The 13,076-nt window shown below is 38.2% G+C and overlaps 1 protein-coding gene across 1 annotated transcript in view; it reads right to left on the reverse strand.

The window, feature by feature from the left end:
- Positions 1-1,251: 1,251 nt before the first annotated feature.
- TMPRSS15 (transmembrane serine protease 15) overlaps positions 1,252-13,076 on the reverse strand; it is a 92,241-nt gene continuing 80,416 nt past the window's right edge. Inside the window, exons 22-27 of the mRNA XM_032786010.1 lie at positions 11,295-11,344; positions 10,791-10,965; positions 6,198-6,379; positions 5,799-5,894; positions 2,869-3,008; positions 1,252-1,407 (exon numbers count right to left, since the gene is read on the reverse strand). Coding sequence (XP_032641901.1) covers positions 1,252-1,407; positions 2,869-3,008; positions 5,799-5,894; positions 6,198-6,379; positions 10,791-10,965; positions 11,295-11,344 — 799 coding nt within the window. The remainder of the gene's footprint in view (positions 1,408-2,868; positions 3,009-5,798; positions 5,895-6,197; positions 6,380-10,790; positions 10,966-11,294; positions 11,345-13,076) is intronic.

Consider the following 13,076-nt stretch of genomic DNA (forward strand, 5'->3'; position numbering starts at 1 on the left):
CACCATGGAATTAATAAGATTTTAATTGTTCTATAGCAGGCACTAAGCAAATGGAACATGCCATATTGTACTAGAATGATTACATCATTAGATACAAACTTACATAAATTGTGAGTACACAGTTATTTATGGTTACATTTAGAGAAAGTTTTATTTGGCGAAGAACCCAAGAAATTAAAGGAGTCAGACTATTTCATATTTTACACAATTGAAGTCCTCTAGTGGGTGATTCACCCTAATTGTTAAACCAAAACAATCCAAAACATTCTTTTAAAGTCCTTTGTACTGATGACTGAAAGTAAACATGTAATACACCAAGCAGCAACTAGAGTGGCATGTTTATTTTCCTTGCAAAATTGGCTGAGGATGCTTATTGTTAGATGCTTTTAAGTTCATTATAGTTTATAACAGAAGAGTTTGTTTTTTATGTGCACAAGCGTCTATCTATAATTAGATAATTTAGCAGTAATTTCCAGGATGTTTGCCAGAAATAATAATAAAAAAAAGGTACTGTGTTCATTCCTGGTGTAACTTCATTATTTCCAAAACAGTGACACCAGGGAAAAAAATTGGCCCCAGGTCAGTTTATCCATTATAAAGCAGCCGGACTGATTTGCACGCTATCTCCAGGTATAAAATTTATTCCAGAACTGTTTGTAATAGAAACAAAGGAGCTCTCATGATCTCATAAACAGTTAGGGTACAGCCCTATTTTGATGTAGGGGGATTATTAAACAAAATTCCCTATGCATTGAAACGGGAAGGAATGTTGGGAAGGAAAGCATAAAAACCCTGAAAAACTGTTTACATGTTTGGCCTGGGATTAATAATTTATATAGCTGTTAATCAATAAAGAGCGTATCCTTTGCAAATCACAGATCTTACTCCTTCTAAATGATTGTGCAGGGTTCCATAATATACTGGGCATTGGCATTTTTTTAAAAGATGTGTCTGTAAGATGGACAAATAGTAAAACCATATCTCATATAGCTGTCAATGTAAAGTGGTAAGAACCAGTGCCAAAAGAGACAGCTGCTGTTTTGAAATATTGCTTTCTGACATGACAGAGTTTCTTAATATTTAATGTTTTCCTCCCAAAAGTTTGTTTTTGTCTAAATCTCACTTTGAATGACAGGATTTTATTCAGTTTCTCTCACCAATAGTTCTGAATGCTATGTGGTGTATTATAATCTTGCTTAATATTTGTCTTTACAGTCTATTTTTATTTTTTTGTTTGTTTTTTAAGTCAAGCTAACGTATGAATTGTTTTATCCAGTCCACAAATTGGGTGACTCGAACATACACTCCAGGACGCTGGGGCAATGCACATTGATAGCCAAAGGATGTCACACCTGCCAAAAGCCACCTGTTATTGTCTTGACTCATCAGGGACCCTCCTGAATCTCCCTGCAATATTGAAATTCAAGAGTTAAAAGAAGAACTGCTTTCTATCTTAAAGTAACTTTGGATCTTCAAGCTGCCTTGTCTGTGTGTATCCCAGTTTTGGTGCACATGTTCCCGATGTGGATCCCGAAAAGGATCCACATGGAGAAATACTCAAAAGAGCACACTGTTTACTGATTTTTTTTTAACATAACATGTGATCTTAAGCTCTTAGACACCTGTCAGTCATGAACTGTATCAATCATGAAGCCCAGTAGAACCCTTTGCATTAATTGTTTTACTTATCAACTTTAGGTTGTATCCTCTTACCTTGCACAAATCCTGATTACATGGGCTTTGCACAGGGGACTTTTGAAAAATGTCTGGGGGAAATAAAACCTCTCTCTCAAAGCCTGCAGAGCAGCTGCAGAAGCTCTCTCACTCTGTCAGCAACCTACAGGCTGTCTGTGCTTGCTGTATCCTTCCTAATTCATGGTTCTTTGGTCATTGATTACAACACTGATCTCTTGCACTCTGTATAATATTAAGGCCTCGCTCTTCCCTCTTCAGTGGGGAATAAGGGGAAGCAAATAAAAGCAAAACAGGTAGGGAAAGCCTCACAAACTTAAGGAGTGTAGAGTGGAGCCAACGCGGTATGATGTCCTTTTTTCAGAGAGTCTGCTGTAACTCTCTAAAGGCAACTTCATTTGGTCTAGTCTTGCAGTTATGGGGTACAAGTCAGAAGCAGCATAGGGTAGATCGAGTGAGAATCACATTATGTGGCATGCTCCCATTAGAATGTGATGAAAACAGTCAGCAAAAACACAGAGTTCATGCTGCTAGAAGCAGAATTAAGTAACATTCAGTGCTGCCTGCCTCCCCATAGAGAGGGAGTGCATTGTAGGCTGAGCTGGGGTGGACAATGGCTCCTTAGGAAGCTATGCTGCTAGAGGGCAGGAAGATCATAAGAGAGCAACAGTGTTATCTTGTCACAGGGAAGGGCAGACCCTCCAAGTTGTTGGAGCTTCCATTTCTTGAGGATCCATGAAATCTAAATGTTTGAAGGTAATGCCCCCTTACTGCTCTCCATCCATCTATCTGAAGTATTTCTTAGGCTTATGTCAGCTTGGTGTTTAAGCCTGGCACCTCACATTTCCACCCACAAACATCTCTTCCTCTTGAGGAGATTGCAGACCAGAAACTGTGTGAAGTTCAATGTGTGGCACTTCTAACACCCCATATTGCCCTCTAGTGGTTTTTTTGTGTCAGAAAAGTCCCTTCTGGCCTTAAAGGCTATGAGGTACAAAATAGCCTGTAATCTTTAAAGCATGTATCTTGTTACAGTGTGAAATATGTAAGGCTCTGAGTAGAAATTATATTCTTTCAGTGAGTGGCTAGTTTAATGATCAGAGGACCAACCAGTGAGCTGTTCAGTAATTAGAAGGAATATAATATTAGCAATGCAAATAGGTTGTTTTTACTTACTTGACAGGAGTCGACTCCTCCTTCATCATAGCCTGCACACATCATATTCTCTGTAATATTATATTCTGGCAGCATTTGTTGGCATTTTTCATTTGTTATAAGAGGGACTTCTGCTTCTTGCAATATGTTTGCTGTGGAACCTTATCAAAATACGGAGTATATACAACCAAACTGTTCAAAATGCATAGCATAAACAATAGCCATTATTCTTAGTGATTCAGATATTTCACTCTCATTACACAGCACTATCGAGGGCCTGGGTTGCCATGTCATTACTTCAGTTTATACCCCACTAAAATGTAGCTAGGAACTTATAAGGCCCTGACTCACTATCATTAATGGATTTTATCCTCTGTGAGGTAGAATATATAAACTCTATTTTATAGATGGGGAACTGAGGCAGAGGGTATATTATGTGAGTTGCCCAAGATCACAAAGAGAAATAAGGCTGAGCTAGGATTTGAATACAGGTCTCCTGAATCCAGTCTAGTGTGCTGTGCACGAGGCCCCCCCTTCCTCCTCAGTCATTGGAGTTATTCTTGAGTAAACATTAGTGATGAAATCCTGAGCTTTTATAATAGGGATCATTACTAAATTTTGTTTTTCAAATAACTTAATGAAGGCCATTAAAGTCAGGGCCACCCGGGGGATGAGGGCAAGTGGGGCAATTTTCCCCAGGGCCTGGGCCCCGCAGGGGCCACCACGAGAATATAGTATTCTATAGTATTGCAACATTTTTTTAAGGAAAGGGCCCCCGAAATTGCTTTGCCCCAGGTCCCCTGAGTCCTCTGAGCAACTCTGATTAAAATAAATGATTATTATTATGCATGGATCTAAGGACTAATTAAAAACATGGCTTCGACTATCCAGATTCTTTGAGTATATTGTATGATTTTCAGTTGGTCATTTTAACCCCTTACACTAATGTATGTTATTAATTATTAACCAAAGTTTTATGGTGCAATTGTACTCTGAAAGTAGCTCAGCAAACATGGCAGAGTTGTTCCATGTTTATTGCTCTGTGACACTGGATCAATATGCTTGATTTACAAAATGAAAATGTAAATTCTCAGCCCTGGAAATTCAGCCGAGGCTCTAACAGTCAAGCTGCATTCTTTCCTCTGTATGCGTCTTTACCAGTAATAATAATATCCTATGAGCTACATTCTGCCATCAGATTCCCCTGTGCAACCTCCTTTGTCTCAGGACAGAATTTGGCTCCGTCTGCTATAACAATCTCTGAAAAGTAGAAATCTGCTTTGTTATGAAGCAGAGTATAAATACATTTCAGGGTGTGTTCATTTTTAAATGGCAATTTTTATTTTGGGGAGGTTTATGTAAGGAACATAAAAATTGGTTGCGGGCTGAAATTTTGGCAAAAAAAAATCTCAGGCAAGAGCAGTTGTTCATTATATTTTAAAATAATCATTTGGGACATTTAAAAATGTTTGCCACTGAAAACATGTACACGAGAATTCTCAGTCATTGATGTGGTTGGATACGTTAGGGCATGGCAGCATGTATGTGTCATGACCCACAAGTCATAAACGTGGGTTTCCAGGGTTTATAGGAACAGCCAAACTCCAACCCTCCACCTGGCAGCCTGCTAAGGCTTGCTTACCTGGGATCCAAAAAGCTCAGCCCCAGTTTGAAGCTCTGCCCTTTCAGTACTTTTAGTGGAGTCCCAGAGCAGCTGATTAGCCTGCTAGTCCAGCAGCAGCCACAGGAAGCTATCCAAACAACTGGGCTCCACACTGTTCTGGACTGTGTGCCATCCTGCTCCTGTTCCTCTGACTTGATTTCCTGGTATGTGATTCGTGGTTCTGACCTCCGGTTTGTCTTTTGACCCTAACTTCTCTCTTGTGACTCTGTCTCTGACTACCAGGTCTGGCTACCCACAACCCAGCCATGACAATACGGGATCTTTGTTAAGAACAGGCAAACGACCCCAGAAATGTTAACACTAGGCCTGAATTTCAGCCTTTTGTCTAAAATAAGCCTAAATATATTTTTAAAATTTTTTAAAAGTTTAGATAAACAGCCTTCCCTCACTGAAGTCTCTCAACAGCTGACATCTCCTTTTCTTTCTCTCACTTCTGACGAGCTTGTGGTATGGCATATGAACTGCATGGTGCTCATCCAAACTGAATAATCAGATTTGATGAAAATGGCCTCCCTCTAGAGGTCTGGAACCAACTTCTTGCACCCAAATGCTCCTGAAGGCTGGAATGGTCAAAATCTGGATCTGAATTTTATTTCTCTCTGCATCCTATGTTGCTTATGCAAGATGAAATGGAGTGAAAGACAGGATTTCAGCCTTACATGTGCAGAAACAAGGAAATGATGGACATTTTTTTCCTTATGAAGAATACTCCATTATAGTGAATGGCAAAGAAACAGTCACAGTACTGTATATGACCTTTTTAGAGACTTTTAATGTTACAGGAGGTGGCTGAATGAAGAGAGCACTAGACTAGGATTCAGGAACCTTAGTTCGGCTGTGGCTTTGCCACTCACCTGCTGGGTGATATTGGGCAAGCCACCTCACCACTCCGTGACTCAGTTTCCTCATTTGCAAAATAATTATAATACTTTTGTAAATCACTTTGACAAATACTGATGAAATTCTATTTAAGAGGCAGGTATTACTATTACATACAAATCCAGCCCACAAATATGTACAGGCAGCTCACATGGACTTCTATTGTGTGCACACAGTCAGAAACACGATAATGGAAATCAAACTGGAAATAAGACATACTTTATTAACAGGGAGGGAAATTAGCCATTGGAACAACTTCCCAAGCGATGTGGTAGATTTCCTATTACTTCAAGACTTTAACATGTAAAGTAAAAAATACATCTCTGACATCCAACAAAGAGTTTTCCTCATTATTTTTTGTGGTATTTTTAAAAATGTGGTGACTCACCTTGATTTGTAGTTGTTCCCCAGCCAGCAATAGAGCAATTCATTCCTGGCAAAAAGTGTTGACTTGCTTCTGGTAAGCAAATAGGCTGTATGTAATCTGTGAAAGAGAAATAATTATTTTCAACTTGTTTCTAGTATTCTGTGTTTGTGATGTCAGTTACCAAAATGCACATTGATCCAAACCCTCTTTTCCTTGCTCAGGCAAAATTCCTAACAAGCACAGGCCTGAGTCTGCTATGATTGGTTTTCCCAAGATTATATCTAATTTATAAGGACAAGTTCAAGTATCGCATTAACCCATCATTACTGAGTAAAGTCAGGTTGACTAGTCCACTTGGAGCTAGCTCAAATTCATTCATACAGAGTAAATAAATATGTAAGAGAAGATCAACAATCCTACCTGTATAATTCACTTTGAACTGAAGATGCATCATAGCAATGTCACTATTTTTTGTGCGCTTGTTATAATGAGGATTTATGACAATTTGATCAATCTCTTCAATTACTGTTTGAGGATATGTCAGATTCAAAGTGGTATGCAAGCCCAGCATTGCTTTCCACTGAGATGGTATTAAATTCCTCCTAGAGATTGCAAGGAATATTCACAATTATTTATGATCAAATGAAGGACTTGAACAATTTGCCATGTATAATTTGCATTAATCTTTAATTCCCTCAGGAATGAATATGTATATATATATATACACATACACTTTGTATATTTTTTCAGATTAAGTGGAGTAGCATATTCTCATTTGAAACTGCTTACCATTTTCTGACAGCGCTAGAATTATTAGTTAATTTTTAGTATTAAGCCAAAAATACATTTATATAGAATTGCTTGGACAATAGTACAATTATGGAAGAATCATTAATTATTATGACCCTTTAAACTGCTGAAATTAAAAATTCTCATGCAATTGATAATCATCCCTCAGATAGAAAATTATGAGCAGGAAATACTTTGGGAATGGTATACTGAAGGTATGTCTAAACTGCAATTGGGAGGTGTGATTGCAGCACATATAGACATACCCAAATCAGCTTTAATTTAGCTAGCTCAAAGATAGCTCAAGTTACAATAGCAGTGAAATCACTGTAGCAGGGGCAGTGGCTTCTTGAGTATGTACTCAGGATTTGGGGTGGACAAGACTAGTCCATGCTGCCTCTACTTCATGGCTATTGTTACTGAAGCTAGCTAGATCAAAGTTTGCTCAGATATGTCTAGACATGCTGCAATCACACCTGATTGCAGAGTAGACATACCGTTAGAAATCTTGTTTTTAATTTTGTTAACCCACAGCTGAAAAAAGATCTAAAAAATCAAGAGTTAAGACTATCTGAACATAATAGAAACAGCAGTTAAATGGAAAAAAAATGAGAAGTTTGTTCCTCTACAATCTGTATTGATTGCTGAGCTGTATAGGATGTACTTTAGTTACAGACCTGCTTTGTAGTTGAAGTTGTTTTGAATCATCAAATGTCTACTGAATTAATTGATTTACAAACAATATAAATACTTATGAGCCTGGTTGAAGCTGAACACCCAGATTTCTATCAGTTCTCTACAGCGACTGAAACGCAACAAACATTGGTGTATGTAAAATAAACAGGTTTCAGAGTTGTAACCATGTTAGTCTGTATCAGTAAAAACAATGAAGAGTCCTTGTGGCACCTTAGAGATTAACAAATTTATTTGAGCATAAGCTTTTGTGAGCTAAAAACAACTTCAGATGCATGGAGTGAAAAATACAGTAGGCGGGTATATATGCACAGTACATGAAAAGATGCGAGTTGCTTTACTAAGTGGGGGGGAGGGTCGGTGCTAACAAGATAATTCAATTAAAGTGGAAGTGGGTTATTCTCAACAGTAGAATACTAAGGGAGGAAAAACCACTTTGTACTGGTAATGAGGCCAACATAATCAGGGTGGCCCATTTCAAACAGTTGACAAGAAGGTCTGAGTAACAATAGGTGGAAATTAGCATGGGGAAATTAGTTTTTGTAGTGACCCATCCACTCCCAGTCTTTAATTACTAATTATTAATAACTCTCAGTCCCAAAAGAATAAATGGACTCAAATAAGACGTTAAGAATTGTAACATTCATAAACCAGTCGGAGAACACTTCAATCTCCCTGGACACTCAATAACAGACTTAAAAGTAGCAATTCTTCAACAAAAATACTTCAAAAACCGACTCCAATGAGAAACTGCAGAACTAGAATTAATTTGCAAACTGGACACCATCAAATTAGATCTCAATAAAGACTGGGAGTGGATGGGTCACTACAAAAACTAATTTCCACCTATTGTTACTCACACCTTCTTGTCAACTGTTTGAAATGGGCCACCCTGATTACGTTGGCCTCATTATCAGTACAAAAGTGGTTTTTCCTCCCTTAGTATTCTACCGTTGAGAATAGCCCACTCCCGCTTTAACTGAATTATCTCGTTAGCACTGACCCTCCCCCCTACTCAGTAAAGCAACTCCCATCTTTTCATGTACTGTGTATATATACTCGCCTACCTGTATCTTCCACTCCATGCATCTGATGAAGTGGGTTTTAGCCCACGAAAGCTTATGCCCAAATAAATTTGTTAGTCTCTAAGGTGCCACAAATACTCTTAGTTGTTCTTGTAAAAAAAGAGTTACTGATGAATACAGATTATCTCTGAATATGGTGAAAATTAACTTCATGATTAACAAAAACAAGATGCAAGCAAACACCTCGATTAATGCTCAGGATGTAGAGGTAGTAAATGATTTCTGTTATCTGGGGTCATACGTATCCAACCAAGGAGGTTGTTTTGAAGAAATATAGGAATGGTTTGCTCCGCAATGACCCCCTAAGAAAAATTTGGAAAAAAAATCTTAAAAATGTACAAAGGTTCAACTGGTGAAAAACTTAATTTTCTCAATAGCAACCTACAGATGTGAATTGTGGGATGTTAAGGCTGCTGACAAGAAGAAAACTGAAGCCCTTGAAATGTTGTGCTGGAAAAGACTTTTGGATATCTCCTGGATAGAAATGATGAGGAATGTTTATGTTAGGAGCATTGCTGGAGAGAAGCAAACTCTGTTGTCAGAAATCAACAATCACAAACTCATGTACTTTTGTCACATCAGGCATAGAGATGGAAATAACTTTGAGATAGTTATCACAGAAGGAATGGTGGCAAGTCATTGTAATAGAGTATGATCACTGAGGAGATGAATAGGTGGTGTATAGCAGATTACTGGGAAGTCATCTGCTAAGTGTTCATAGGTAGCAATGAATAGAGAAGGCTTTAGTAAATTCTGCCAGGTCACCAATATTCAGACATAAATAAATGGATTTTACTCTCTTACAATAGTGATAGTTCTTCCATAATTTTTTAAACACTATGTTTTGCTATTCTTGGTCCCCTCTACAGCACTTTAATTGTAGACATAATGGTAACATATTGTAGGAAATATTTTAAAATATACCTCATCTCCTCATATTCTGGGTAGTGCACCATAGAGACTACTTGAGGTGATTAAAACATATATTCAGACAAATTGAGATTTATTCCAATTGTATAGAGTAGTGTAAATCTTGATCAATCTCTCATAGTGTACAGCAGAGAGTCATAATTACGCAGGCAACACTAAATTTACCTTTATGAGATATGATGTCATTCTTTACTCTCACACCATTGGGAAAGCTTTGGGTGAGTAATGAAGACACCAAATTAATTACAGATAAAGTGCAAATGCTTGATGAGGTATCATATATTTAATGTATACAACCTTCCATTTTCAAAAAAGTGTCTCTTGATTTAAATGACGCCTTACTGAAGTCATTGAAATGGGGGCTGCTAAGAACTCTGTGAGCTGGACTCCATCTCTTATTAGGTGAATGAATAATTCAGTACATAATAATTAAATGATGAGCTGTGTTATTAACTGTACCTATCACTAATTTCAGGTTTTTCCCTAGTCTGGTGCAGACTTCAGCAGTAATGTCATTTTTATAAAACTGGGTCCCTGCGGTACATGAGTTTCCACCACAACATTGTACATCGGGGGATGGGAGAGAGAGAAAGAGAGATTAGGTGTTTGAAAAACCCTACAGAACTGTCTCAAGCCCCCTAAATTAATTTTTCCCTCATACTTTCTCTTGACTCTGGCTATTCTCCATTTGAACAGTTTTGTTATTGGGTATGATTTTCAAGTACCTAATCTAAATAATTTATCTGATGGGCCTTTGACCACTAAAGAATTATTTTTCAACTTTGAAAATAAACAATTAATTTGACAAAACAACATAATTCTAGCACGAAAAAGTCATTTTACTGAGGCAAAAATAACAGAATATTATTAAAAGCATAATTGTAAGCCTTGATTCTGCAGTCAGAACCATCAGAACATAACAATATAGGATTGGAACATACCTCCTGGGTCAATGAGTTCAGTCCCCTGCTATCGAAGGCAACCATATCTATTCCCTTTCATAGGATCCATAAGGGAAGTTCCCTGTGAATATGTGGTTCCCATTGACTTCAATAGGACTCTATGGGTCTGTCCATACTACAATAAAAAACCTGCAGTACCAAGTTGCAGAGCCCATGTCATCAAGGCTCAGGCTGAGGGTCTAAAAAATTCAGTGCAGGCTTTCAGGGTTGGGCTGGAGCATTGGATCTGAGGTCTTCTCCCCTTGCGAGGTCTCAGAGTCTGTGCTGCAGCCCAAGGCTGAATATCTACACTGAAATTTTATAGCCCCGCAGCCTGAGCTCTGTGAGCCTAAGTGAGCAGACCAGAGCCAGCCATGGCCATGCCACAGGTCTTTTATCACAGTGTAGACATATCCTATGTGGCTAGCAGTGTTGCCCCATGGATATCCGATTGACAGGTCAAGGCCATTCTGTAACCCAGCTTTATGACCGAGCATTTTCCCATCAGGGTACATGTACATTTTGGGAGGGTCATCATGGTCTATATATTAACTTAAGGAGAAAGCAAACATTACCCATATACACAGTGCGCTGCTGAGACCAACCATTCATCACTGATGAGGGAAGCTCCACATGTAGGTCTTTCATTAAAAAATAGCGAGACTACCCAAGGCCAAGCTCCTTCTTTGGCATCACTTCCACCTACAATCCTTGCACCGATCTCTTGAGTTATGAGTCGTTTTCCACAAGCTAGAATTAGAAAGGGGAGGGTAAGTCTGAAATTAATTTATGCCATATTTCAAGATGTGCCCAGGATACAAACTTCCAGTCTGGTACTGGATCTGATCTTTCCTAAAGTTTGGGGATGGGGGTGTGGTGTGGATATCTTCTTTTTGTTTGTACTCATTATATGTTTAAGTCTGAAAACAACTGAAGATTGTAAATGTTCCTGCTTCATTGTTTATATGAAAGTATAGTTTATATTTCACTGCAAAAATCTTTCAAACAATAGACAGGAAGTTTATGGAGCCAACAATTTGATTTTTCAAGTGGACGTTTCTTATGAAATATTTACTTACGTTTATTGTTGCATTGCAGATGAATGACCAGATTACCGAGACACTGTTTGCTGGAATGAAAGCACAGTTGTTAAAAATACAGGTGTCTGTGGGCCAGGTGACATTACATAAGTATGTTCAAGTGCAGTTTAGCATCATTACAAAACTCCTTCTGTATATCAAGTTTCCTTATTCTAAAGGAAAACCACAGTGTTCATGTGCAGTAATTTGGTTGTACTACCCAATGCTTAAATGTAAGTTTCAATCATAATATACAATATGAATATTGCACATATATAGTCTCCTTTGTTGGACATTTGATTAAAAACAGCATATTATAGAAATAAAAATAGCCCAATCTTTAGGGGAGAATTGTCACCTGCTAAAATTCTGAATCCAAATACAAACTGAATTCAATATGAATTTTTTGCTGCCTTCTTAGGTGTATTCAGGAACTTGCCACTAGATATCAGTGTAACCAAAGAATTTTTATATATATATATATATAATATATATATATTAGTTTGATATCAGTGTGGCTTTAATGGAGATAACACTGCACTGTAGAATATATACAGAGACACATATAAAGGCTTAGGAATTATTTAGAAGAGACATAAAGCCAGAAGCCTGAAGAGCACAAGGCCACAGATCAAAATTACTCAAGCATTTCTGACACCCAGAGGTTTTAAGATTATCTTCATAGCTTGTAATGAATCAGAGCACTGAGGACAGTGCCTGTGCCACCAATTAAATCTGATATATACAAAAATATACCAGGAAAGAATATCAACAGAGGACTAGTTTAATACATAGTTTCTTTTTTTAAATGTATACAGAGTAATATAGCATGATTATAGAAATGTAGCTATCAACATTTCCCTGTTATACAATAATATACACTCTCATATCGTAATCCAGTATCACTGTATAGTTTTCACATTGCAAAAATCTATTTTCAGTCTTACATATAACTCCAAGGATGTAGTTTACACCAACGAAGCCAAATTCTTCAGTCTTTACTCAAACTCCCATTGAAAACGCATAAGCCCATGTAAAGCAGCTGTGCATTGGGCCATCTGGCAGGGAGGAGGAATAAGCTGGTACAGAAAGGGGTAGGGCAGGGAACACACCTGCTTCCAGCAGGATTGCACAGTAACTGGGAACTTTTGCAAATGAGCTCCATCTCCACCAAACTGCCTTGTATGGATTCCATGGAGCTGTAGAAGGTGCAGGAACTAATGCTGCCCACTCCTTATGCAGGTTCAGTGGGAAGTGGGATAGAACGTTAGCTCATCTTGACAGGGCCCATGCCTTCTATGATGGTGATACAACATCTAGCATCTCCTACTCTTTAATCTACAGCAGGGAGCTATGAGTAGGAGTGGCAACTCACTGAGGTATTTCTTACACTGCTGACACCCCCTGATTGCCATGATCAGAGGGACTTCAAACTGGTGGGCCTCCATCTTTACTTCATGTTAGAGCTGTCAGTCTGGAGATTGTTTCTGGGCTGTTCATCCCTATTTGTCATTCCTATGGCTGCCAGCTGGGTAGCTGAGGAGGATCAATTCCCCTTAGAGCTGGATGAAAATTTTCAGTTGAATAGTTTATTAGCCAAAATATGCAGTTTGGACCAGCCTAAAAGTATTTCTGAATTTGGAACAAATTTGCCAAATACTTTTGGCCAAAACAATGATTTGGGATTAGGTGTGATTTGGAAAATGGACAGAAGAGAAAGCAGTGCCACCACCCTTATAACGTTTACTCTAAACTTTAGTGTTTAGGGCAGTCAGCTGAATC

Source organism: Chelonoidis abingdonii, chromosome 1, assembly GCF_003597395.2.
Source record: "Chelonoidis abingdonii isolate Lonesome George chromosome 1, CheloAbing_2.0, whole genome shotgun sequence".
Classification (NCBI taxonomy): Eukaryota; Metazoa; Chordata; order Testudines; family Testudinidae; genus Chelonoidis; species Chelonoidis abingdonii.